Source organism: Nycticebus coucang, chromosome 4 (assembly GCF_027406575.1).
Source record: "Nycticebus coucang isolate mNycCou1 chromosome 4, mNycCou1.pri, whole genome shotgun sequence".
NCBI classification, from domain to species: domain Eukaryota; kingdom Metazoa; phylum Chordata; class Mammalia; order Primates; family Lorisidae; genus Nycticebus; species Nycticebus coucang.
In genome coordinates this window covers 96,992,661-97,020,491 of record NC_069783.1, presented here as the reverse complement: position 1 = coordinate 97,020,491, position 27,831 = coordinate 96,992,661, and the positions used below count along the sequence as shown (strand labels likewise).

At 40.8% G+C, this 27,831-nt stretch overlaps 1 protein-coding gene across 1 annotated transcript in view; it reads right to left on the bottom strand.

The window, feature by feature from the left end:
• The window catches only part of SLC9A4 (solute carrier family 9 member A4), a 62,959-nt gene that overhangs the window by 7,995 nt on the left and 27,133 nt on the right, over positions 1–27,831 (bottom strand). Inside the window, exons 3-9 of the mRNA XM_053588660.1 lie at positions 21,976–22,235; positions 20,419–20,636; positions 15,108–15,310; positions 14,458–14,544; positions 11,732–11,802; positions 9,794–9,955; positions 3,484–3,580 (exon numbers count right to left, since the gene is read on the bottom strand). Of these exons, the coding sequence (XP_053444635.1) occupies positions 3,484–3,580; positions 9,794–9,955; positions 11,732–11,802; positions 14,458–14,544; positions 15,108–15,310; positions 20,419–20,636; positions 21,976–22,235 (1,098 nt within the window). The remainder of the gene's footprint in view (positions 1–3,483; positions 3,581–9,793; positions 9,956–11,731; positions 11,803–14,457; positions 14,545–15,107; positions 15,311–20,418; positions 20,637–21,975; positions 22,236–27,831) is intronic.

Below are 27,831 nucleotides of genomic sequence, written 5' to 3'. Positions count from 1 at the left end.
CTGTTGATTTTCATCTGAGAAATACAAGTGTTCAAGCTTTATTAATCCTTAATCTATGGATTTAGAATGGGCCCTCACTTGGTCCATATGTGGTCAAGGAATAGTTGACAACGAATAGTCTCCATTGGTTTCAGTGGCTTCCAGCTTACTGTTTATGTCTTAGTGTATAGGTTCCTGATTTTCATGCTCTATTAACTAAATGAATCCTCATGAAATACACAGTCGCCTGAGAGCAGTTCCAGAGAGAAACCATAGCTGAAGGCCACGGGAGCATTGAGGAAGCAGCAAAGCTGACTTTCACCTTCCCAAAGAAGGGCTCTTTATCAATCCACTTCTGACAAACTAACTGATCTCACAAGAATTTGGCCCCCTAAATTGAATTTTGATGACAGTTTGAAATATGGATTCTTGTCTATCATCATGGTTGACAGACCTCAAACTAAGTGCATTTTATGTACTACAATATTCAAGATGATAGTACAACACTACCACAAGAAAAGATTAGACAGGTAAGAATCAAGAACACAGAGATAAACTTTTACAGTTTTCTATCAATGTTGATGTTAAGGAAAACTAAATCCAGCATGTGTGTATGTTTGTGTGTTTATATCTATGTGTACGTACGTGTGTGTGCATACACACAGTATGTTACCGGTAAGAATTTCCTACACCCAGACTTGGGGTTTGGGGCTGTACTTCAAGGAACTGTTGGACATTAGTCTTCTGTTTCACCTCACATTTCGTAACCTAAGTGCTTCTCTATTTTTGCCTGCTTGCAGGGAGCAGAGAAGATTCTAAGCCTGTGATATATATGCAAATCTTTTCTCTTTTCTCCTTACATTTCTGCCCTTTTAGTGAAGAGGTGGTTACTGCTTAAAGTTTGCATTTCCTACTGCACCTTGAGTGCTACGGGAGTAGGAACTTTGCCCCACTCAGTGCCGTGTTCCTGACGCACAGCACAGTCTAGATTTTCATTACCTGCTTGCTGAAAGAAATTGAAATTGAATAAATAACTTTCTTCCTTTGAAATTATGTAGAAATTCCTAGAGTGATTTGATCACTTAGGCCATCCCAGCAACCGCCCATCAACCTGTGACCTATTCTGGGAGTCTGGACTGGGGCAGTTTCTTCTAAGTTTAGAAAGAGTGTTTCTCAGTCCCTATCCCCACTATGTTCTAGAAAGCTTCCTCTGTGGCTGTCCCGTTGGGAACCTCCAGAGGTCAGTCCTTCAATCTCCCCAACTGTGAAGATTCTGTCCTGGGTGTGTGGTGGGGCAGGACTTCAAACTAGAGAGGCTGGAGTCACCCCAGGAGCAGTAGACCCTGGGGTCCCAGTTTAGTTTTGGATCAACTTTACATTAAAATCACTATGGCTTGGCGGCCATCACTTAGTGGTTAGGGTGCTGGCCACATGCACCAGGGCTGGTGGGTTCAAAATCAGCCTGGACCTGCTAAACAACCATGACAACAACAAGAATGACAAAAATAGCCAGGCATTGTGGCGGGCGCCTGTAGTTGTAGCTACTTCGGAGACTGAGGCAGAGACTCACTTAAGGCCAAGAGCTTGAGGTTGCTGTGAGCTGTGAAGTCACAGCACTCTACTGAGGGCAACATAGTGAGACTCCGTCTCAAAATAAATAAATAAAAATAAAATAAAATCACTAGAGTCAAGCCCTACACTCATCCTGCCCTGCCCTGAAGTGACTCCTGATGCTCAAGGTGGCTTCCTCCTAGACATGGACAGTGAGATATGCCCCCAAATCCCAGGCCTGCACCTGCCACCCAAGCTAGAACACCCTAGATGGCTAACATACACCCCTTTTGACATTCCTCAAAAATGTAGATTGTCCACTAGAAACAGGATGTATATTTGTCCTGAGTTGCATTTTCGGGTGACTTTTCTTTCAAGAGAGCAAGAGGACCATGGTAGGAGAGAGCGTGGTCCTTTGTAAAGCGTGGTCAGGAAGCAAGGACAGAAAGGACAGGGCCCTCAAAGTAGCCAACATCACAGGTTCATGAACCTTCTGTTCATTAATTATGTTCTCCCCCGTTTGGTTCATACAGTGAGGGCAACCAGGACAAAGAGACCATAAAGTTTGGAAAAGAGAACTCTGGAGGGCAGACTAAATAGGACATATGGAACAAAGAAAAAAGGAGGCTATTGGAGAAACCTGACTCTAAAAAAGAATAAAAAAAAAAAAAAGATGAGCAGTTGACCTTATTTTAGACTAGATCGGAGTTCTAGGATCTCTGTCTCAATTTCTAGACCTTTCCCTAAATTTGACCTTCATCAACGTGGGGAGACAGCTGAATACCAGGTACGTGGTACCACTGGGGCCCTGGCCCTCATTAATCTAGCCACATTCTTCAAACCAGGAAGTTCTTATCTATTTATCTCAGGCAGGATGTGATAGTCTTACTGAAACAGTTTCACTTGGAATGATTTGAAAGCCATGGAATTTTACTGGAAGCCACGCTATGATTGATGCTGACCTATATAGTCCTTCATCTGGGGCTAAGCCTTTCAATGACATCTGTCCCTTAATCATTGACCTTTCTGCAGCAGTAAGCCAAACCATTCACTTTCACTGGATGGTATGTCTTGAATCAAGGAAAGAGCTGGGTAGGTGGTCCGAAGACCTATGTCGCTAACGTGAATTTGTTTCATGACCTTGAACAAGTCACATAACCAATGCCACTAATCTAAGTATCTTCTATTTGAAAATGAGAGAGAGAGAACCCCAAATTCTAATGACGAGAACACCAAGGAGTGTCACATTTTAAAATGAGAAGCTTGAAGTACATGATATTTCTTTAGTCCCATTAAGACTACGATCTGTGACACAGTCACAAAACAAAGACCCTCCTAATAAGTTCACTTATAATTATATACCCAAGAATTAGGATGGACAATCAAATCATCAAACCTGAAAAAACTAATTAGATAACACAAGTAATATAAATATAATTTGGCTAAATGAAAGTTTCAGATGGATTCATCAATTGCCCTGAAAAATGTTCTTGGTATGCACTTCGGTTCAGTTCCCCAGGACAGTACCGACTCTATTTTATTTTCAAAATTGAGAAATAGGGTGTCTCTTTTTATTCAGGCTTTCAGCACTATAGTTGTGATATTCTAATCTAAGCCATCTCAATTTTTTTAACATTTGTTATAGTCAGCTCCACTGTGATCAGTGTGCAGGTGCCTGCCATGTTTGTTGGGTAGTGGACCAGCTGTATGCCGAGACGGGCAGCTCTGGAAAGCACCAGGCTGCAGGGCTAGGGCAGCCTGCCCCCTAGGGATGGTTGCTGGATTTGCATTTCTTTTTATGGCACAGGTGTCAATTTGGCTCAGAATCAGGACTATTAACTTTCACTGTTCAGTAAGAGGCTGCTTTAGAGAAGACAATGGGAACAAGAGCAGATTCCTGTAGGGGTGTTTCCAAGACAGGCAATAGCGACAAAGCAGACTTATTATACACACCCTTTGTCGAACTTGGTACATGTTGCGTGTCAGAATGTCCCTCATGGACTCCACATCTTCAGGGGAGAGCCTTTTGATTCCTTGGATCCTCTGTGCCCTGGAAATATCATTCAATAAATAAAACCAAGCATTATTCTACATCTTGGCAAGAGTTGCCACAAAAATATCAATGAGCCTTATGTCGTACAAGTAGAAACCCTAAGTTCCAGACACCTATTTTACATAATTTTTCCTATTGTTTTAGTAAGTTGATTTGAAATGTCAGAATATGTGTCTTGGCTTCGAGTCTTAAAAATACTGTCCCTTTGCCTATGTTTTTTTTTTTGTAAGGTGGTGACAAACAAATTAGTTTGTTTTTTAAAATCTGTTATGAATTGATGTTTGTAAAATACAATAAAATCAATTATTAGAAAATAATACCATATGATACAATCCAAATATTTTTCCATTAAATGAAACAGAAATAAAGTTACTCAGTGGAGGACAGGTGATAAACAGTTCACAGACCAATACCATCTGCAGACCGCATTGTGAGCTGCACTGATCTGACAGGGCATTGAATTTCATGAGTACATTTATCTTGGAATGGTACCTTTAGAGATTTTATCTTTAGCAAGGAATAATTTAAGAAACTAGAATCACATTCTGCAAAGGGAATTAGACCATTTACACTACAGAGTCAGCCCAGCCCTGAGACACTGGACACCATGAACCCTCCTGCCCCCAGATGAGATAAAAACCCAGGTTATGCATGCCCAGGTTAGCAGTCAATACACAATTGTCCTCTGGGATTTCAAAGCTATGACATTGCTATGGGAAGAATTCTCATGTGACAAATGTATTTGATTACAATCTAGTGGCAGTAATTTTTAATACCTTTTTATTACATGAATAATATATCTTCCCTGTAGAACATAAAAACAAAAAAGAAGAGAGAGAGAATTAAAGTTAATTTAATGTGGTCACCTTCCTTAATATCTTGGTATCACATACAAACCTTGCGGGTTCTTTTTTGTTTGCTTGTTTTTTCTGGCTGGAGGCCTTTTGAATGCTAAGGGCACTGAAGCCTCTGATATCTGCTTGCATTTATTCTTAAGATAATTGATCACAAAATAGGTAATTATTAGTTTTAATAATTACTCAGGCTAACTTTTAAGTATTTTTTTCCAGACATTAGTAGCAATACAGCTATAAATGCCAAGGACACTTTGAAAGTATTATACAATTGGTGAAAGATTTTAAAGAACTTGTTCATTGGCTACCACGTATGCCAGAATTTTATTGAGCAATGCTATCTGTTGAGTAACACATATCTTTTCTATAAACCTATCGAAATCTGTTACTACCATTTAGTTACCACTGTTGGTAATCTAAATACTATTTATTATCAGAGCATTTCCACCTAACTCTTTAAATGTCCTTTAAATAAAATTTCCTCTGATTTAGATATCTTCATAGTCCCCTACAATCTGAACACATTTTTTTTAATATGATGGTTATGACATATTGCTAAGAAGAAATAAATTAATAAAACAACAAAATAGGAAAAAACATTGATAAAAAGAAGTTAAACTCAATACAGCAGGAGATCTAACTGGGCCTTCTTCTCCATTTATAATTGACAGCTTTGGGAGAGACCAAACTTCATTAAGATCTATCCAGGCTGTGGGCTGGAGTGAATGCTACATGTCTCCCACTGAGTCATATACCGAGCAGCCACAGCTATCCAATGACATAGAGTCAGGACTAACTTGTGCAAGATGACACCTGGAGTTTTCTTCATGCCACTTAATTAGCAAAATCATCCCTGAAATTCTTATATTGCAAGCCTGGGAAAGATAAAATCCTTAGAAAACTGAATGGGGGCGGCGCCTGTGGCTCAAAGGGGTAGGGTGCCAGCCCCATATACCGGAGGTGACGGGTTCAATCCGGGCCTGAGCCAAAAACAACAACAACAAAAAAACAAAATAAAAAAAAAAAAAGAAGACGAAAGAAAGAAAACTGAATGGGTAATAATTCCTATGTCAACGGAGTCAAATTATTAACTGAAAGACTCTTGTCCGCTGGAACACTCATTCATTATCCATAAATGAAATCTCTGTCACCTTCTATGAAAGTTCTGCTGTGCTTGCTTCGGCAGAACAAATACTAAAATTTGAATGAAACAGAGAAGATTGGCAAATTTTTCAAATAAAATTAAAAAAATACAAGTTCTATGGTAATTCATGTTTACTAAAATCAAACTGGGAAAACATGAATCTAATGGTATTTGAATTAAAGGTTCATCTGTATGTAAAAGCAAAGGAATTAGAATCAACATGATGTACTGTGCTGTAGACAACGCTGGTGGTGGCTCTATCTTGAAGGTCACAGAATTTGGAAACCTAAACCTTTTGTAGAACAACTGTTTAAACTTCTAAAGAAAAAAATAGATGTGTATTTTGTTGTTATCTCATGCAGAATAATAAAAAGTGAGCTGAGTACACACTTCTTCCTATTATTGTATGAAGGTTTGTTTTTTAAGAAATTAGCTGCTTTGATCTTAGGAGAGGAATTCTTTTTTGCTTGACATCCTCCAGATTTCTGATGAGATCAAACAAGTGCAATTTAAATGCTAAACTTGTATTAAATAACAGCTATAAAAAAAAAAATCTCTTCTGGGCGACACCTGTGGCTCAAGGTGTAGGGTGCCTGCCCCATATACCCGGCCCTGCCCAAAAAAAAAAAAAAAAAAAAAATCTCTTCTAGGATTATATAGTGCCACCTATTCCATTAGGCTTTTTATTTCTAAGCATGAGAGCAGCCAGTTGTGAGCTTAAATATTCTATCACTGAGCTTTTGATTAGAATGTTTTTTTGTTATTCATTCTAACCTGCAGAGATTCAAAATGTATTTTTTTTTTTTTTAAAAATCTCTTTTCCCACATCTGTTAACTAATTGATTTGGGGTATAGGAAGAAAATATTTATCTCTTACCTAAGAAAGCTGTCTTAGTAATCATGAATCAAAGTTTAAAGAAATGATTGACTCAACTGGTGAGTCCCCTTCAAATAAAGTTGGTTTAAATATTGCCTTGAAGTTAGGTCAGCAGTCAGAGCAACTGCTTATAGCTGGGATAATGGAATACAGAAATTCGAAATATGCTTTACTGCTTGACAGACTGATTCTCATTTGAGATAAGTGCCCCTACATTCCTAGACCAAGTACTCACATAAATAGTAAGCAAAGAAATTGAGGAAGTTTCTAATGGTCTAAACTGCCTGAATCTGTCCAGGCCCCTCCACTACATTAACTGAAATTCACCCTTCCGTGGGAAGGGCAGATGGGAGAAGACCGCATAGCTTTCTATGCTTGATGGTCATTTGTTTGCGTGAGCCTGTATATGAATGTCATGACCCTACTAGAGTATGGTGGCCACGAGGTCAAGGCCCGTGTCACTTCACAGTGCTTGGCATATAAGCACATACTAGATGTCTACTAAATGGGACTGGATTTATAGTGTAAAATGCAAGTTGGTGGGTCCCAAAAAGCTCAGTAACTAAGCTAAGTAAGATTTTAATGCATTTTTTTAAGGAAAATAAATGGCAATATAAAAAAAATCAGTGAATAAAATATCAGCATCTTCAATAAAAATGGGATCAGTACTTGTGATGTCTCCTTTGAGGCCTCCTCTGCCATGGGCTCCACCATGGCTCAGCAGGGCATTGCCAATATATTAATATATTTGTTCACATTTTCCCATTTTAGTATCAGAAGCTTCCTGAAAGCCATGTAATGGGCAGCCCCCAAACAATCAAACAAATCACAAAAACAATCTCACTGGGAAATAAGGCAGAAAGCTTGTTATTTAGACTGAGCTGTCCTCAAGGATGCTAGTGGAGGAAGCCATGTAAGAAAGGCCAGGGTGTTTCTGATTCATTCGCAGATAAAGGAGGATGGTGTTATCTGAGAAATAACACTCAGGCCATAGCGACAATTTCATTGCTACCTATTCTTAGCTCTTCTCTCAACTTGCTTTTCAAATGTGAGGACATAATTGAAGCTCATGATCAAGTGTCTTTACCTGCTGAAGACAACAGGATGGAGGGAAACTGTGTTCGTCATTTTAAATATAAGTTGTGATTAATTTTCCCAATTTATAAGACACTCTTGGAAGAAAATTGGCATCTTTGAGTCCAAGTCTCACTCAGTTGCCCTGGGGTTAAGTGCCATGGCGTCATAGCTCACTGCAACCTCAAACTCTTGGGCTCAAGTGATCCTCTTGCCTCAGCCTCCTGAGTAGCTGGGACTACAGGTGCCTACCACAGCGTCTGGCTATATTTTTGAGACAAGGTCTTGCTCTTACTCAGTCTGGTCTTGAACTCATGAGCTCAGGCAATCCACCTGCCTCAGCCTCCCAAAGTGCTAGGATTACAGGTGTAAACTACCGTGCAGGACCTGAATTAATTCCTTTGACATTAAAGGAGATCTTGTTAAATGTCAGAGTTAAATAGTTTTGGTGTAGAAACACCCATCAACTGGTGAATGGATTAACAAATCATGGTATATGTATACCATAGAACACTATTCAGCCATAAAAAAGATGGAGACTTTACATCTTTTGTTTCCCTGGATAGAGTTGGAACACATTCTTCTTACTATAGTACCTCAAGAATGGAAAAAGAAAAGTATCCAGTATACTCGGTACTAATATGAAACTAATATATAAACACACTCATATGAATGATAAAACACAAATATATCTAGCAAGGGGAAGGGGTGAGGTGACTGAGGGGAGGGCGATTGGTGGGAGGAGGGGGGCATTTGGTGAGATCTCACCTAATGTGCACAACGTGAGGGTGTATTTCAAAATAACTAAGAGTAAATTTTAAATGCCTTACCATAAAAAAAATAAGTGAGGTGACGGCTGTGTTTATCAGTTTGATTTAAGCATTCCACATTGTATATCAAATCATCACATTGTACCTCATAAAGATATTATGCAGGTATGATTTTAATTAAAAAAGAATAAAAAAGTAAAAATTAATAAAATATAAAAAGTTAAAAAAAAGCTTAATGTGAGGTACCACTGTAGGATGACCTGCGTTAACAATAATTATCACAAAGTTTCAAATAGCTAAAAGGAGGATATTGAATCTTCCCAATACAAATAAGTAATAAACGTTTGAGAGGATGGATATGCCAACTGCCCTGATCTAATCACTGTATATTTTATATATATTAAAACATCACTATGTACTCTATGAATATGTACAAATATTACTTGTCAATTAAAAAAACTCAAAAGGAGAAAAAAAGAAAGAAATGAAACAGAAAAAATACTATTTGGTCAGCTGTTGGGACAATTGCTTACCAGATGCTCCAATGAACACACATGTCTCACAGAAAGTCTTCTTGTAGTGATGGATTTATAGACTGGTATAAACCCTCCCTAGGCCCCACCTCCATGCCAACTCCCTGGGATCCTCTGTTCCCTGGGAAGCCCTGCAACTCCTTGCCCTTATTCTAAGCTGTTCTCACATCAACTCTCACAATCAAACATTTGCCGTAAGTGCAATTACAGACACAGCTTTCTCTTTAAAGAGCCCACCAACTATCACACCTCTTGCGACCATCACTTATGCCCAAATCCAAGTTAGCATCTGTCAAGGCAAACTCATCTCTCACATAAAAGAGGACAAGGAGTGACTTATGGGAAGAAACAAGGGTAAGAAGGGTGGAAGACACAAACGGGGGTTAAAGGGCAGAGATTTCTAGGCAGGAAGAAAAGGAGAAAGTCTTGCGGAACAGGTTGCAATGCTACACATTGCCTTGCCCCTCCCTCCCAAAGAAAGGCACCATAGACTCCAAGCAGGCAACTTTTACTAGAAGGTAATTTTCAGAAACAAGGTGAAACATGTGGAACCTGGGTCAAACCATAAAATGCCAAGATTGAAATTGTTTTTTTCATGATTGCTTCCTCCTATTTCTGCCTCTTCATTCCTGGTATTAGTTTTATTTTTTTGAGACAGAGCCTCAAGCTGTCGCCCTAGATAGAGTGCTGTTGCATCACAGCTCACAGCAACCTCCAACTCCTGGGCTCAAGCGATTCTCCTGCCTCCGCCTCCCAGGTAGCTGGGACTACAGGCGCCCGCCACAACACCCGGCTATTTTTTGGTTGCAGCTGTCATTGTTGTTTGGCAGGCCTGGGCTGGATTCGAACCCGCCAGCTCAGGTGTATGTGACTGTATTAGTTTTAAATGGAACAACGCGTTAATGCCTGCTGGAATGCTGACAGTGAATGACTAGGTCACAGAGCGCACGGGACTTACTGATGGGGCACAGAGAAAGCTGTAGAGCTTAGGATCCCAGTCTCCACCATTTCGATAGCCTGCTTCATTTCCAGCTTCTTGTACAAAGAAACAATGCTTGATTTTGGAAGATTCTTTCGGATTAGGATTTTCCTCAGGTATCTGTGATCAAACTTCCTAAACCTAAAAATGAAAACCGACATTTTGGAAATCTTTAATTTCTGTATGTGTTATGGAAGTATGCATTTTTCTTAAACCACTCACTATTTCACTTAAAAAAAAAAAATACGTCAGGACAGTGCCTGGAATTCATAGCACTTGAACACTTTAAAAAAATTCATAGTATTTATGCATTAAAAAAAAATAAAGAATGGCCCACTGGCCTGCATACATTGAAAATCAACTAAACAAAAGGAAGGGACAAGCTGCAATCAGGGCAAAAAGTGTGCATAAGTGAGGCGTGGGGGAGGCCCAGCCCAGCTCAGCTCCAATTGTAAGGGAAGAAAGGAGGGGGCTGAGGCTTTTGAACAAGTGTTCCATTCTAATAGCTCATAACAGCGGCAGCTGCACTTACAGTAATACTGGCCTATTCAACCAGAACCCAATAAGTTTAAATGGCCTGGTAGTTACAGTAGTTTTGCCCCATTATGCTGCAGATCGTTTTGAATCCTGCCAATTAAGGGGGAGAAAAATAAAAAAAAAAAAACCCACATATGTCCCAACAGCATGAATGATGGAGACTCTGAATAGGCGAGACACTGATGGCCTCCGACTATTGTAAGGAACCTTTGGGCGACCCGGTGGGCTGAGCTCCGCATGTGCACGTGGCACCTTCCGAGTCAGCCATTTGTTTGCAGTTGGAATTTTCAACGCTTCCAATCATTTCACATTCAGAAAGTAGTTTTGTTTTCTGGAGGGGAACATAACTTCCTGGGTTGCTGGCACGATGTCTGGAGACTGATTTCCCAGTCTGGGAGGTCAGGACTCTGCACCAGCTAGTCCCCTCCAGGGTTAGTGGGCTACCTGACTGGGTTTGGGGTCGAGTCTGTTTGGTTCAGACTCGACCTACCCCTGCTCTGATGGGGTCACCCTCAGCCTTTTGGCTTTCTGCCCTTCTGCATGAGAGGCCACAGTTCCTGTCTATTTATTTCTCAGCCCACCTTCAAGCCTTTTCTGGCCTTCTCACCAGGCTCACCTGGACCGTGTCCTGTTCTGCTCTGAAGGCTACCACTGCCCGTAGCTTCCTGATGGCTCCACGTCTCCGAATGCATAGTGTTGCAGCTCAGTGCCCTCCACATCCTGACTCAACCCTGCTTCTCTGCCAGCCCTCCTGACCACTTCCTCTCAGCCTCCTCCCACACTTTCTTTTCTCAACTTGACCTCTGAGAGGTAGAGCATCTCAGAGTCCAGTCCTCAGCCAGCTCCCAGCCATTCACTGACAACTTACACCGTCCATCTGCAGCCACATCCTTCCTCCTGTGCCTGAGACTAAATCCAGAAAGAGACTCTGCTCTGAAATGTGTGATGGAGGCAGGAGGAAAGGGAGTCTGGCTGTCATGTTTAAAGAATTATTATGTGGGAAGAAGCCTTAAAGATCTTCCACTGTGGCCTCCCCCGCAATGGAGGAATTCCTTCCCCAGGTCCCTAATGAGTCCTCAAATTCCCTTTTCAGCCTCATGGAGCTGATCATTCCATGGTTGAGCTGCTCTTATCACTGGGAATGTCAACCCATGAGTTGTACTAGTTCTTTCTGAAACAACCTAACCATGGCCACAGCTTCTGCTCTCCATGTTCCAAGGCTCCTAGCTGCTTCTTGTGCTGCATGGCCCACGTCTTTATCGCAGGGGTCTCCTTTCTCTGGCTTCTTTCTCACTTATGCCCAGCTTCCAATGGAACCTTTGGCAGTTCCCCACCCCACAAACATCCTTTGTTAGGGACTGAAACCCTAGGCCTCCTTACTTGTCTCTCACTTGGTAGTGGCTCCAGTGCCCACACACATCTTCGATTCCAGCCTTTAAGTGATCTATCAGCTGCCAAACCAAACACAATAAAGGATAATGAGTCAAACGCTAATATTGAAGGACACAGTAGGAAAGCTAAGATTCTTTGGAAAACAAAGGAGGCTTTAATGGACTGAAGCATATCCTCTTTTCCATCACTCTGCTTATGTAATAAATATGTCATGCCTTTCATAGTAATTCAACTGAGTTTCATGATTTAAAGACTCTGTAGATAACTTTCTTGATAATTCACATAAAATTTGCAATAAAGCAGGGCATGTGGCATTTCCTTTGAATAGTACTTTTCCAGAATGACCTAGGAAATGTCTCATTACTGAAATCATATGAAGGCAAAGCCTCATGACCAACTGTTACTTTTAATTTCATTGCAAAAGAAAAGAACACACCAGTATCCAATCATACAGTTTCTGAAAATATAATTATATAGATATTCTATTATAATAATAACATATAACAAAATACCTACATTTCTTGTTATTTTATCCGATCATTTAGTCTAAGTATTTATATTTCATCATACAAGTCAATTATATTCCATTTTTTGAATCCAAAATTATTTATAGAAATTTAGGGGAAAAATAATGTTCAAAATAATTATATGTATTAGCCTCTAAAAATTTAAATTTGGAATCATCAAAGTTTATACTGGATTCTAAATTTTTTTTTTTTTTGGAAAAGTATATTCAAATACTAAATTCATTCTTAAATAATTAACTCACTGTGTTCTACCAATAATTATAATTAAAAAAAAAAGAAAAATGAAAAAGAAAGGAGTGAAATATCCAAGTTCAAAATAATGAATTAAAAGAGATAAATATAGAGACAAAATATATAATCAGGTTAAGGCATTATATTTAAAAAAAAAAGGCATTATATTTTTTAAAACAGTTACTCCCTGTTCTTATCTGTTAAATATGTATACATGGCCTTGAAAATTTTTTATTTTAGTTTTATGAAATTTACATAATTTCCTCAGGTGACCTTGAGCATAAAATTCAGGACAGACTTTGTAAGACTTTATCAGTTTCTTCAGTATATTAGATTGTGAACTCTCAGGAGCACAATCAACGCAAAATTTTTCAATCATCACCTCAAAGCTTGAATCTCCTTTAAAGCAACTATGCCAAGTGTTCCCAATCACTGGTAGGACAGAGCCACTTCATCTTTGGGTGTGCCAATCAAAACACAATTGTCAGCATGCTCTCGTATTAACTGAGCTGAAGTCTCTCTCCTTTCATACATTCATCCTCATTTTTATTCCTTAAATCCATACAGAATAGCATCTCTTCATCGTGCTGAGCTTAAACAAATGGGTAGAAACCATATTCAACTTCATATGTATCTTTGCCAGAGTGGGATGTTTTCACCAAAACCTGCCACCAGACCACCTTTGCAGAAGTGGTAGCAGCCTTTACCCCTTCCCTATTAAGAGGGAAGAGCAGAGAACCCCATATTCCACTGAAACAATGGTTTTAGAAGCAAGTAGGGTAATGCTGAATGTTAGTCACTGTGGTAGTCTTTTGACGTACCAACTTAGCTGGGTAAGTTCTCAGTTATTCAATCAAACACTAGATGTTGTATTTTGTAGATATTATTAAAATCTCTCCTCCTCTCTCTATGTCTCTGTGTGTGTGTCTGTGTGTGTGTGGTGTGTGTGTGTGTGTGTGTGTCCTACCAGTTCGGCTTCACTGTTGAACCCTGATGGAAACACCACTAGCTTGGACCAAAAAGGAGAGAGGACAAAATGAAAGAAAGCAAGGAGCTGGCTGATGAAACCATTCAGCTGGAAGCCTGCACTACCTTTATGAAAAGGGAAGTATGATTTAGAAGGTGGAATCCATGAAGTAGAACAAAGAATTACAGGGAATTATTCCCAGACCTTGAAATTAAATAGAGCTTGCCCCAGGAAATGATGAAAATTTACTCAAAATCAACAACTTCTCTTTTCTTTCCTCCCCTCTACCATTTCTGAAAGGAAATATCTATAACTGCTGTCCTACAACTGTCCTACCATACATTCTGAGAGCAGATAACTTGTTTCTTGAGCTCTACAAGTTCACAGATGAAGAATCGTGTCTCCGAATATTACACCCAGAGATTCACTCGGGTTTAATACAGATAGCAGATTGACTTAAATTTGCTCAATCAGTTGAGCTTAAGATAGAGAGAATAGTTGGAATTATCCATGTGCACCCCATGTAATCATAAAGACATTTCAATGTAGAAGAGGAAGTCAGAGGACCACCATCAGAGTGATACAGCATGAGAAAGACCTGAGCAGCCATTGCTGGCTCTGAGGATGGAAGGGGCCATGTGCCAAGGCATGTGGGCAGCCTCTAGAAGTTGGGAGAGGTAATAAAACAGATTCTCGCTTAGAGCTTCTAGAAGTGCAGAAGAGAATGTAGTCCTACAACATCTTAATTTTAGTCCCATGAGGCCCATTTCAAACTTCAGCCCTCCAGAACTGTTAAGGTAAATGGTCTGTCTTAAACCACTAAATTTGTGGGAAGTTCCAACAGCAGCCATAGGAAGTAACATAGTCACTCTTGGTTGAGCTGAAGAGGAAAGGGGCTTTAAATCAGGTGACTGATACACACGTGTTATCAAAGGTAACAAATGCAAAACGTCTTATTAATATATTAGTATGACAAAGTGGTAACATACACGAATGTGAAGTTCTTCGTTGATGGATTCTTTTTTATTGGTCTTTTTAACATCCAGGTACCTGACCAGGGGGCCGATTGTGATCCCCTAGATCAGAAACAATAAAATGAAGTCTTTTGTGTGGCGAGAGAGCAAATCTATTAGCAAAACTATTAGAACATTCAATTTGTATGCATTTGTTTTATACTAGTGTCTACTCCATAAATGCTCCCATATTTACTTTTCTTTCTTTCTAAAAGTTAATTCTTTTAAATGCTACAGTAAAATAGTTATTATAGCCTATATTTGAATATAGGAATTAGGTCTTATCCCTTAAAATAACTTTTCATTAGTTCATTAAGAGCTAATTTCACTGACACTAAAAACTTGTGCTATCCAACACTTTTTCAGAGATACACAGTAGAGTGTATTCATTCATTCACCTATTACCAGAAATATTTTGATTAATACATTGAATTGACTAAAAGGCAATATATTTTAGAAGATAAAGGATGACCACAAAGGTGATTTAGAAATATCTAAGAATTTTGTCTGAATATTGAGCACAGATCTGAAAATCACATAAAGTGCTTTTATTTCTATTTTTCTAACTTAATAGTTCTAACCCTGTGGCAGGAATTTACTTTAAATATGAAAAACAATTTACTTACCTGAATAAATGTAGTAAAATATATAACTACTAGAGTAGCAGTGACAAACATTTTCTTCCTAGGAAAGAGAGACAGAGGAAGCAAAAATGCAAGTGAAAAACTTCCAGCTCCTCGAACACCACTGTAGAAGATTATGCACTGGTCCTTGATGGAGAAGGGGAAAGTCCGAAACTGGTTACTGACATAGAAGAGAGCAAACACGCCTAGAAAGGGGAAAATGCGTGTTAGAGCAGAGGGTTCACAGATGAGCAGAGATACAGTGCCAGTGAATGGGGGTTGCACGCACGTCCCTTGCAAACAAAACTCCTAACTGCAGCACCCATGGTTGCCTATCCCCAGTAGACTGTCCTTCATGTATTTTTACTTTGGGGCTAGTTGTAAGACAACCCTGCTTCAAACTGGAATCTTTTCTGGTACCTTCCTAGCATGTATATAGTGATGTGTGTCTGGGTGTGTCTGTGTGCTTACTATTAGGGTCCAGTTCCCCAAACCCAGATGACCTGGTTTAATTACTCAGCACAGCACGATTAGAAAGTGAAAGTGAGTGGAAATCAAAAGCAAAACAGGAGCAGGGTGAGCAGCTAAATAGAAAGCAAAAGTAAATCATACAGGCTTTAGCTTAACAAAGAGAAGGTTTATTTTTAAAGAGAAAGTTTAGTGCACTTCCACAGAGATGGAAGTGGATCTCTCTAGAGAGAGAGAGGGGAGAGAGACCCCACCACAAAGGCAGTGTAATGGTACAAATATCCTCTTTCTCTCCCTTTGAAATTGTTTGTGTAACTCTTTCATTGGCCTGTCTGCGTCTCCCAGCCCCTTTATCCTTTTCTGTTGGCCATTGATACCTACATTCTCTTCCTTTGGGGGTAAGAATGGCTGAGTGTCAATCTACTATTGATTTTACCAATGCTTGTGGCATTTGTGATATGCAGTGTTCACCCTATGTCCAAATACAGAAACTGCATTTTGTGCAGGACATGCTTGGGCAATCGAGTCACAGTGTTCCCATAATGTTTCTATGGCCCCTCCTGACTTTCTTATTCAGTGGGCCAGGCTTTCCTCCTATCCCCGCTTGAAGGTCCTTTCTTTGTCCCTTCTCATTTAAAGCAATACAAATCTTGATTTTTTTTTTTAAATATAAGGTAAATATTTTTGTATCTGTATTCATAATTTTTGCTCTGCTTTTTAAAACTAGTCAAAGCAAGAATGTTGTTGGGGGATAATGCATTCTTATCATCTCATATTTTCATTGGCTGCACCACAGAAGTAATTTAAAAATGAGAGGGTCCCTCTCAGTGCAAGGTGAGCAAACCCTATATGGTCGGCTCCTTTTTGAGGTTCAATGCAAACAAGGAAGGAAGGTGGCAAAGGTGGGGTAGATAAGTGTTTCTTATTGCCAGGGGGACTCTTAGATGGGGAGTGAAGGGCAGGAGAGCTTGATTAAAACAAAGGTGGGCTCGGTGCCTGTAGCTCAGCAGCTAGGGCGCCAGCCACATACACCAGAGTTGGCTGGTTCAAATCCGGCCTGGGCCTGCCAAACAACAGAGACAACTGCAACCAAAAAATAGCCAGGCATTGTGGTGAGTGCCTGTAGTCCCAGCTACTCTGGAGGTTGAGGCAAAGGGATCGCCTGAGCCCAAGAGTTTGATGTTGCTGTGAGCTGTGACACCGCAGCACTCTACCCAGGATGACAGCTTGAAATTCTGTCTCGAAACAAACAAAACAAAACAAACAAACAAAAAAAAACACAGAGGTGTTTTCTTTCACATGAATTTTCTATCCCTAAGTAGCCCACAGGACTTAGCTACTACCCATGCAGAGGTTACTATTGGCAAGTGTCTATTCACCACATCTATGAGTAATTAAAGAAGAGGTTTCATCTTAGTATAATACAGCTGTACACATCCTCAGGTACTTCTAATCACACAGATAATAGCGTAAACTAAATAAAATCTTGAGCCCCCCCAAGCTGGTTCAATAGGGGTTCCTAAACCTGAGTTGGCTATGAGAAATGAGGTCATATTCATGACCCTCCATCTTGGTGATATTTGTAACAATAAGATATTAAATCCTTATCAGGCCTATAGCTATGCAAGGCAGCGCTTAAACCACACCTGCAGGACATTGATTTCCTTAATAGATCACTTGAGTTTCCATAAATGTCCCATCAATGGCTTGTCTCTGATTAACAGACATACTTATCTGAAATTAAAACTTTCTAAGCCTTTCCAGCGGTTCTCAACCTGTGGGTCGTGACCCCTTTGGGCATCGAACGACCCTTTCACAGGGGTCGCCTAAGACCATCCTGCCTACCAGATATTTACATTACAATTCATAACAGTACCAAAATTACAGTTATGAAGTCACAACGAAAATAATTTTATGGTTGGGGTTAAAATAATTTTATCTGGCAAGTAGACACTTGCCGGTAATTAAACCTCTTCTTTAATTACTCATAGATGTGATGAATAGACACTTGCCAATAGTAACCTCTGCATGGAGAGTAGCTAAGTCCTGTGGGCTACTTAGGGATAGAAAATTCATGTGAAAGAAAACACCTTTGTGTTTTTTTTTTATTTACATGAGGAACTGTTAGGAAGGTTGAAAACTGCTGCTTTGGACAAGGCTTCATTTCTTTAACCAATAACAAATCAAAGAATCTTTAAACCTACCTATAACTGCCAAGTTCTCCTCCCCTTGTGTGATGTCAATCCTTTTTGGGCCAAGCTACAGTATGCCCTCCACACGCTGACTTGGGATCTTATGTGTAGTTCCTGACTCCATGAAACGTATTATACAAAACCAAACTGGAACCCAGCTACTGAAGGGCATGCTCTAAGCACCTCTTGAGGCCAGTCATATACATTCAGATCTGAGCAAACCTCTTTAAATTATTTTACAGGTTTGGGTTTTTTCTCCCATTAACAATAGGCACATCAATAGTGTAAAAGACAACAAAATATAAAATGTGTCATTTTATTCTGTTTGTCCTGGTTTCTCTACCTACCAGTCATGTGACCTCAGGCGAGGTTCCTAATTGTTTCATGTCCTCCGTCTGTTCATCGGCTTAATGGAGATAACAGTAGTATTTACCTTAGAAGGTAGACATGAAGACTTATTATCAAGAAAAGGCCAGGCATGGTGGCTTGCATTGCACTACTAGCATTCTGGGAGGCTGAGGTGGCAGGCTCGCTTAAACTCAGGAATCTGAGAACAGCCTGAGCAAACTGAGACCCCTGCTTCTACTAAAAACAGAAAAATTGTCTTTTTAAAATGAGTGCTCCTCTGAACTCCCAGATTTTGGACTCTCATAAACACAAATAATGTAACCTAATCATATGTATCCTCGTATTAACCCATAATAAAAAATTTAAAAAATAAATAAAAACAGAAAAATGAGCTGGGTGTGGTGGCACATGCCCATAGTACCAGCTACTCAGGGAGCTAAGGCAAGAGGATCACTTAAGCACGAGAGTTTGAGGTTGCTGTGACCTAAACTGAGGACACAGCACTCTGGCCTGGGCAGCAATCAATCAATAACAGAACAGGGCCTTATGTGTTATAAGTCTTCCTGAGTGTGAACCACTTTGTGTATTAGCTACAATGAGCCAGGTTAGAAACAGAACAGGCCATGAGGAGAACTGGATTCTGAACATGGCTCCATCAATCACTGCGACTTGGCCAAGTCTGTCCCTGTCTTGGGGACTATTCCATCAGTTCCCTCAACTATAAGCTAATGGGGTTGGGCTGGATGGTTACTAAGAGTCAGCATGTTGAGGGGTCTGTAATCTCAATTGTCTCCTGGATGGTTTCTTTTCTTGCTGGTTGGGCTAAAGCTCTAATGGTGTTACTTCTCTCGTTACTAGCTCTATTCCCCTACAGGTTCAGGGGGTGGGGTGGGGGGACATTAGAACTAAAAGGGAACTAAGAAATTTGTCCATATCCATCATTTGCAGTTGAGGAAGAAGATTTTGGGTAATTAAATGTCCGTCTAAGATCAAATAGCTAATTAGTAATAATACCAGGCTTTTATTTGAAATGATAAATTTACATTACGGTTTCCTCAATTCTTTTCCTCCCAGAGCCCCAAGAGACCCTGAGTTGTATATTTTGAGTTACTGTTATGCATATTTTAGTATTTCTGTATTCTTGTTATTCTAAAACTCATCCTAGATTCTAAAACTCACCTTAATTAATTTGGAATTGAAATTTCCAAGATAATTTCTCAGTCATTTCTTCTAATTTCTCTTTGAGTAATTGGCTTGAAAATATGGGTCAAAGTCATTTAAAAATAGAATAGCTTCTAATCAAAAGGCAACATAGATATTGTAGCTCAACACTTAATGTTCTTTTCTAGCTCTTGAAAAATAAATGTACAAGATAAATGTGCAGCCACGAGATCTCATTTTAAATTTCTGATTCCTGTTACACGATAGGGTTGCCTTTACTAATTAATACTAAAATAAAGATTCATTTCCTGTTTTTATCTTTTGTTTGGTATATTATAGCACAGGCTCATGCACTCAACTCTCCATTAAAACCACCTGTACTATTTAAGGAAACATTTTTTAACAGTTCTTGTCATAGGTAGAATATAATTCATGAGATCTCACTTGCCCTGTAGCAAAAGCATAAATAAAATGCCCACAGTTCATAATCTATATCTGATTTAAGGTGCAAGATGGCAAAGAAGTGAAGAGCAAATGATACATTTACTGAGTTATATTTAAATGTGTGGATGTGAAAGTTCTCTTTTTAATTAGAAAAAAGAAGAAGAAGAAACTACTCCTTGCTCCAGCTTCACTTTAGTGCAGAATCTTATTAGTCACTAATTACTTTGAGCTGATAGAAGGAGCAAAGAAAAAAACATTTCTGGTGGCTGCAAGATGCCTAGACGCCCCTAACCAGTAAAGCCAGTTGGCATCCACTCACTCCTCATGGTCATCGTTGTTGTTGTTGTTGTTGTTTGAGACAGAGTCTCACTATGGCGCCCCGCGTAGAGTCCCTTGTGTCACGGCTCACAGCAACCTCAAACGCTTGGGCTTAAGCAATTTTTTTGCCTCAGCTTCCCAAGTAGGTGAGACTACAGGCGCCCACCACAACACCCGGCTATTTTGTTGTTGTGGTTGAAGTTATCATTGTTGTTTGGCAGGCCCAGGCTGGGTTCAAACCGGCCAGCTCTGGTATATGTGGCTGGAGCCCTAGCTGCTGAGCTACAGGTGTCGAGCCTCACTACTCACGTTTTTATAGAAGGGGACAGGAGAACTAAAAATGCAACAAAACACAGGCTCTTTGGAGCCTTGCTGTCCCTTACTGATAGCCCTCCAGATCTGGCAGAAGACCAGCGTGAAGCAGATGAAGGCCCAGTTCCACTCGTGGTTCTTCCCAACAGTGGACACGCCCATGAAGATGAAGATCAAGGTCTCGCTGACACTGCTCAGCATCTTCATGAAGTACTTGATGGTTGTGTAGGATTTCTGGGACACGTTTTCTTCCACATACTTTTTCATTGTCACCGCGCAGGCCGTGATTCTACAAAAGGAGCAGAGTCTCAGAGAGAACAGACAAAGCTTTGTCCCTCCAAGGAATTCGGGGATGCCACAGATGCAGGAAGCCTGTATATATCTAGAAAGAGCACCTCCTACATTTCCTTTCTCTGGCTGTGGGTTTTCCACAGATTTTCTTTCTTCCTCTTTCCCCTCCCCCAGGGGAGTCCACAAGGTAAATTTGAGCGTGGTGGGGAAGACAGATATGGCATGGCCTTCCCACAATAAAACGGCACATACTCCTCACAGGCACACCAGTAGCCTTCCTCTGTCTCCCCTTCCTCACCAAGGACTTGTCAGTCTCATTTCTTACTCTCTACTTCACTCTGCCCTAAACCAAAATAAAACCACTTCAGTTACCTAGGAGAATAATGTCACAAGGCCTTCATTTCCTCCAACCAAACAATATATCTTATAATAACTGTATAAGGAATTCTTCATTTCAGATGTTTCTGACCGAGAACCATTTAACAAGCATGGGGAAAGAAAGAAACTTACCTCGCCTTAGCAGTTTTGATCATTCTTTTAAGGTGGGAAAATGATTGGATGCCTAGAGTTTACCTTCTTTTATTTAACTGAAAGAGGCATTTCTATACAAAAAAATTAAATGTTTGTCCCTGAATAGGTGGGTAGGAGGGTGATGTCATAGAGAAAACAACTCAACCGGAAATAATAAACCCAACTGAGAAGCCTCCGTCCAAGATAAACATTTGAAGGACGTAAGGACACAAGGACACAAGGGTAAGCATGTCAAAAATGTTTTCATTAGGACAATGACATCTAGATCTCTAGAATCTTAACCCATCTCACCAGTCTCATTCCACTGTAGAGCCCTGGCGCTGTGGTGTGGTCTGAGGGGATCAGCAGGAGGCCGAGCCAGGCACGCTGGTGCTTCACACAAGCTTCCCTCCACTATGAAATGAAATTTTCTTTTATTTTGTTTTTATTTTTCATTCAACTTTTTGGACCATCAGTCAAACACATAAAATTTATGTTTCAAGTTAAAAAAGAAAACTACTCAGATAAGATTTGGGTTCTGAACTTTCCCCAGATAGTCTCTGCACCAGCTTCCCCAAGTGTCCTCGAGTGACATTGGCACTTATACCCCCTCCCCCAGGCAAATCATGAGAAAGGAGCAAAGGCAAATGTGGGAGACGATATTTGTTTGGCAAAGAACCTGAATCAGATTTTACAAAGGTGTAAACACTCCTAAATCCTGGAGCACCTTTGAGAGTTAGCATCAGAAGCCAGATGCCTGGCTCACGTGCCGCGGCCCTAAACTGTCTTTGTATTGCTATGAGACTTGACCCTCAGTTTGTACTCACGCCAAGATTCCGGACAGGTAGAGTGTCTCAGCAGCCAGGTATGACAGGTAGCTGAACATGAAGACGATGAGCGGCTCGATGGCAGAGATATTCTGAGTGAAGCGTGTGATAAACGCCGAGATAAATCCAAACACGATGCCGAACAGCACTCCCCCAACCCCCACAATGACGAAACGGGCACATCCAGCCAAAATGTCCACAGCCTCTATGTCTTCAAATTTATGCATCCTTGTGAAGGCAATTAATATATTGTATAAGACCTAGACAAAAAAAAAAAAGAGAGAGAGAAAAAAATACATCAATTAGGAATTAGAAATAATTTACACACAGATTCTCAGCATAGTGTCAAGTTAAATAATATATGTAATAAATTATATGACAGCAAATATTAACATGGTTACCAAACTTTTAAATGCATTCCAAGTAATTGAGATGTATTCAGTCAATATTACTGAATAAAAATTATAATAGTTAGAACTCCTAATCCCTGAGCAGTTTCTCTGTGCCAACGTCTTTGCTAAGCTTTCTGTGTGATTTAATTTTCTTGCCTCTAAGCTCCTTAACACACCCTTCTGTTAGGGCTCTGTAATAATCAACGAGATTCTTTTAGGCTTTTCTGCTTTAAAGTGAGCACCAGGTTAAGTTCTGTCAGTAAAAGGTGCAGAAGGGCTACCACAGAAAGGAAGGGCTTCCAGCAATTTCTTTGGGGGCAGAGAAGAGAGTCAGCCACGTGAGTATGAGGACACCCGGGAAGCCAGCCTGAGCCACAGTCCCTGAAAGTGATCCCACTGTGACCTTGCAACTTCAGCCTGTGGAAAACTTGTCTGCAAAAAGCCCTGACCTGGGCCACGTACTGAATGTCTGTGATCTTAGGGGTCTGCTTTCGGGAACCTTCTCTTGCACCCCCTCCTCAGGCAGCCTGCTCATCAGAAGGTTGTCTATCCTCTCCAGAGCACTGGCTCCCCAGCAGCCCTGTGCCAGGGATTGCTGACAGACGCTGCCCCTGCTGCCTTCTAGAAGATGGTCTATTGTGTGCCCAGCAACTCCTGACCAGCTGTGGTCTGGATGAACCTGCTGTCTTCTCCAGTGACAGCTGAGCCCCTTCTGTGCTTGTCTCTCCTTGCGTGCCCTCCCTCAGCCCTGGGGTATGATAGATTTCCATTATATCTTACAGTTAACACATTTTACATGAAAATTTTCCTGTTTGACCTACTGTGCGGTTTCTCTTTCCTGTTTGAATTCGCACCCTGCTACACTCTCCATACACTGAACCTCATCTTACTGAATCCTGCAAACGATGCTAGCCCATGTAACACACTCTTAATTTTCCTACTATTTCTCTTCTGATTTCAATATTTATTTTGAAGTTGCAGGAATGTATGGATCACTCTTTCGTGTTGCTCCAAAGAACTAAGATCTGGCTTCTGAGAAGTGGCAGCAGGCACACGGGTACTGAGACCTGGAGAACAGATGAATTCAGATTTCTGCAGAAATTGAAGCCCTGGCAGAAAACCAGCTGGCAAGGATGCTGCCCACCCTGTCAGCCTCTGTTTGTCGATGCCAGGAAAAATGAAAAAAAAAAAAAAATCAGAACAGAGAGTAAAAGCTAAAATTCAGGAAAATCATGGCTGTGATCACATCATGTGGGCTACAGAAGCACAGACCCTCTAGAACTGACCGAGTCCAAACCTGGCTCACCCCCTCACTTCTGCCGGCTGCTCTCACCTCCCCTCGGGCCACGGGGACCCCTCTGTACCCTCCAGTCTCCCTGTGATCTCCTGCTCCACTCTGATCTCTCCAGTCCCAACTCCCTTACAGATACATGCTGTGCCACCTCCGCGCTTCACTGTTGTAGCCTGATTCCCTTTGGGGTCCGTCTCTGGCTTTACCCTCAGGGCTTACCAGGCCTGCATGCTGCTATGTGCACACCCCGAGCCCTTGGCTGTGCTCCTCCATCCCTCACCCAGTCCTAGCCCCTGCTGACTCCCTCTGACATGACCTGTGTGAGAAAAGATGGTTGTTTTCCCCAAGAGAGGTTGGTGATAAATAGTCAACCAGGTACAAAGGTTGTCCTGAGGCTGGTTTCCTCTGTTCCTAATCGTGAACACTGCTTTGGAAACAAGGGCCCTTGCATCTCACGTGCCCTATCTTCTAAGGGGCACCTTGTGTTTGCTTGAGGGAGGTTGTCCTCTGCTGCTAGGCATTTGGTTATGGGAATGTGCTGGAGTCACCAGGTACCTATGTGTATGCTTTTTGCTACTCCCCATGTATGTACAGAATCATACAAAGCTTGGGGCAGTAAGCTGGCAGTGCAGGGCAGTCCCCAAGGGAGCTCAGGTGTCAGGAATCCTCCCCTAGGTGCTTTCTTTGCCAATGCACTTTGCTGAGAGAAGGGTGTAAGGAGGGTGCACAGGGTCCTCTGTTCACAGGTGGTTCTTGGTCCACAAATACCTCCACGATGCGGCTTTGTCACCTTGACTCCTGTGTTACTCTCCTAGGAATGCTGTGACAAAGTGCCACAATCTTGGGTGGCTTATATTAACATAAAGTTCTTCTTTCCTTGTTCTGGAGACCAGACGTCTGGAAAGGAGATGTTGGTAGGTCCATGCTCTCTATGCAGGTGCCAGGGAAGAGGTCTTCCTTTCCTCTTCTCAGTGTTGACACCCCTCAGTGTACCTTGCCTTGTGGACATACTGCTCCAGTCTCTGTCTTCACATGGCCTTTTCTACATAGCTCTTCTGTGTCACGTGGCCTTCTTATACCAGCTACAGTCATTGATTAGGGCCAGTGTGACTCATCTTAATTTAACGAACTATTTCTGCAAAGACACTTATTCTAAATAAGGTTACTTCCTGAGGTTCCAAGTGGACATGAATATTTAAGGATGCTAATCTACCCAGAACAGCTTTTATAACCAAAATGTCCATACTATGAGATTAATTTATAGACTAGCAGATTTTGGTTATAAATCTCTTAGAGCACAAGTAAATTCCATTTTGATTTTAGAAGGTCCCACCTAAACTATGGCTTGTCCCCCAAATGGTTCCATCACGTCTCTTAAGAGACCCTAGGACACAAGCTTTGAGCGCATGGGTTAGTGCCCCCTTTTTAATGTATTAAAAATAAATGATCAGTAGTCAATAAGCTTGGTTCGGTAAGAGAATGTGTATAGAAGTTGCTGAACAGACTGCCTTTTTCCTTCAAAGAGATGTCTTTTCTGGAAGGAGAAGCTGAGGAAGGAGAAGAAGAATCAGAAAGCTTGGTGAAAATTGGCCCAAGCAAGGAGACACACACACACTTACACACACACGATGAGCATTGCGAATTTCTGAAATTGGGAAAGGAATTGCTTTCAGAAAAGAAAAGCTTATAGAAATTTCTTTTTGCTTAAGAATATGCATATTAAAGTGCCAAAGTTTTCAGAAGCAAAAATGCAAAGGAAATACCCACAAATTCCCCATAGTCCCTCCCTGAAAAATATTATAAGTACGTCTTTTCTAAACCTTGTTGTCTGTCTATTTACCACCACTGGCATTTACCATCTATCCAGCTATCTGGGAAAGTCAGAGATGCTCAGATCTCTAAACTCAGGGATTCCCATTGGCTGTTCTCAGCTGAATTGCATGTGATGGGATCACTGCGGTGGGCCCCTTCCTAGAAGGTACAGGACTCCTCTGATGGTATCTTCAGCCTGAGGGCTCCCTTCTGTCTGAGATGTGCCAATCCAGTTTTCTGTGTTCCTCCTTCCCTCTCTCCTTTGCCTGGGATCACTCCGCACTATGGCCTCAGGCCTCTCTCTACTCCTGAGACTCCCTCCCTGTTTTCCCTCACAGCAATTTCCCCTGATGAACCCTTTGCACATTTAATGCCCTCTGAGTGTCTGACCCATGGACAACCTGTACAATATCTGTCTGCATATCAATCATATTTTACAAAACTGTTATATTCGTGGCCTATTTGATTTAAGCACACTGAAGCTGTGTTTCAAGGAAACCCTGGTTGATGATTGGAAGATTTGTGACTTATGGTTTCAAAATGGATCCAAAAGCATCTGAGAGATATCTTGACTTGGTGAGTTTGTTTAGTTCAATTTCACTCTCCGCCTGACTTGAGGCAGTCCACAACGGGGTCTTGGAAGCCCTGGGAATTGTACCTCTGGGGTTCAGCTCACGTTCAAAGGACTGAAGCCAAGGTGAGAAGCTTCACAAACCCAGAAAAGCAGGTTTAAATGAGAGTAAGTGGAATCTGAGAGTTTATTTGACTCTCAAATCCAGAGGGAACTCAGTGAATATGACTGAGACCCAAAGATTTGAATATTGTTGACACAAACTAAAACTCTTTATATGGCTTGTCAAATTGTTAAGTAGCTACCTCAGACTGTTCCCATGGCCTGGGAAAGTCTATCAGGCCAGCGCTGTCTCTGGACATCTTCCTGCCCTGCCAGGCAGTTTCCAAAGCTGAAGTAGTACATGTAATTAAGGAGACGACATTTACAGTTGCAGTCCGTGTGACTACATGAAAAACAGTTCTTACCTTTCAAATTACCAGGCTCTGGGTTGTTATTACAGTTGCATAAGATTTTCTTTGGATTCATTTCAAATCACAATAATGTGTGTGTATCTTTTATATATTGAAGGAAAAAGTTCAACCAATGCTAAATCTCAAACATCTCCATGGCCCTATGACCTATGAAGAACAAAGATTTTTTTTTTTTTTTTTTTTTGAGGCAGAGTCTCAAGCTATCGCCTTGGTTAGAGCGCTGTGGCGTCACAGCTCACAGCAAACTCAAACTCTTGGGCTTAAGCAATTCTCCTGCCTCAGCCTCCCTAGTAGCCAGGACTATAGGCTCCCGCCAGAACACTCGGCTATTTTATTGTTGTTGTGTTGTTGCAATTGTCATTGTTGCAGGCCAGGGCTGGGTTCGGGTTTAAACCTGCCAGCCTTGGTGTATGTGGCTGGCACCCTACCCACTGAGCTATGTGTGCTGCCACAGGTTAGATTTTTAAATATGATTTAATGTAAGGGATGATTTTCATGTTTTCCTATATCAATACCAGGTTATTTCAGTACCATATGTTGAAAAGACTCTTCTTCCCCCATTAAAATGCATTGGTTCCTTTGCCAAAAATCAATTGAGCATGAATATGTAAGTTTGTTTCTGAATTCTTTGGTCTCCTCATGGCCTAGGTATCTATGCATATTCAGTAATGAATATTTTAATTTCTGTAGCATCTTTATAATTACTGAGGCATCATAGTAAGTCTTCTAACGAGTCTTCTAGCTTCTTTTTAAAAAATTATTTTGTGTATATGGATCATTTGAGTTTCCAAATGGATTTTAGAATCAGCTTTGTCAATTTACGTTAAAATTTGGGGGGAGTTTTTTTTTTTTCTTGTTGGGGATTCATTGAGGGTACATAGAAGCAGGTTACATTAATTGCTTTTGTTAGATAAGGACACTCTTATATTTGTTTCCTGCCCCCAAAAGGTATACCGCTTTCCTTGACCCCCTCACCCCCTCCCTCCTTCCCTTTCTCAGCACTTCCCATCCCCCACCAGGGGGGAGGGAGTTTTTAATTGGGATTCTACTAAAGCATTTGATCAATTAAGAGAAAACTGACATCTTAACACTGTTGAGTCTTCTGCCAATGAATGTGATATTATTTAGTATTCTAATTTTTGTCAACAATGTTCTATAATATTCAGTAAAAAGGTCTTGCACATCTTTGTCGAACTTATTTCTAAGTATTTTTGCTTTGGCAGTGTTTTAAGTAGAACTTTAGTATTTTCTTTTGCCACTGGTAAAATTGTTTGCCACTAATAATATATTAAAGTCCTATTGATTTTTGTACATTAA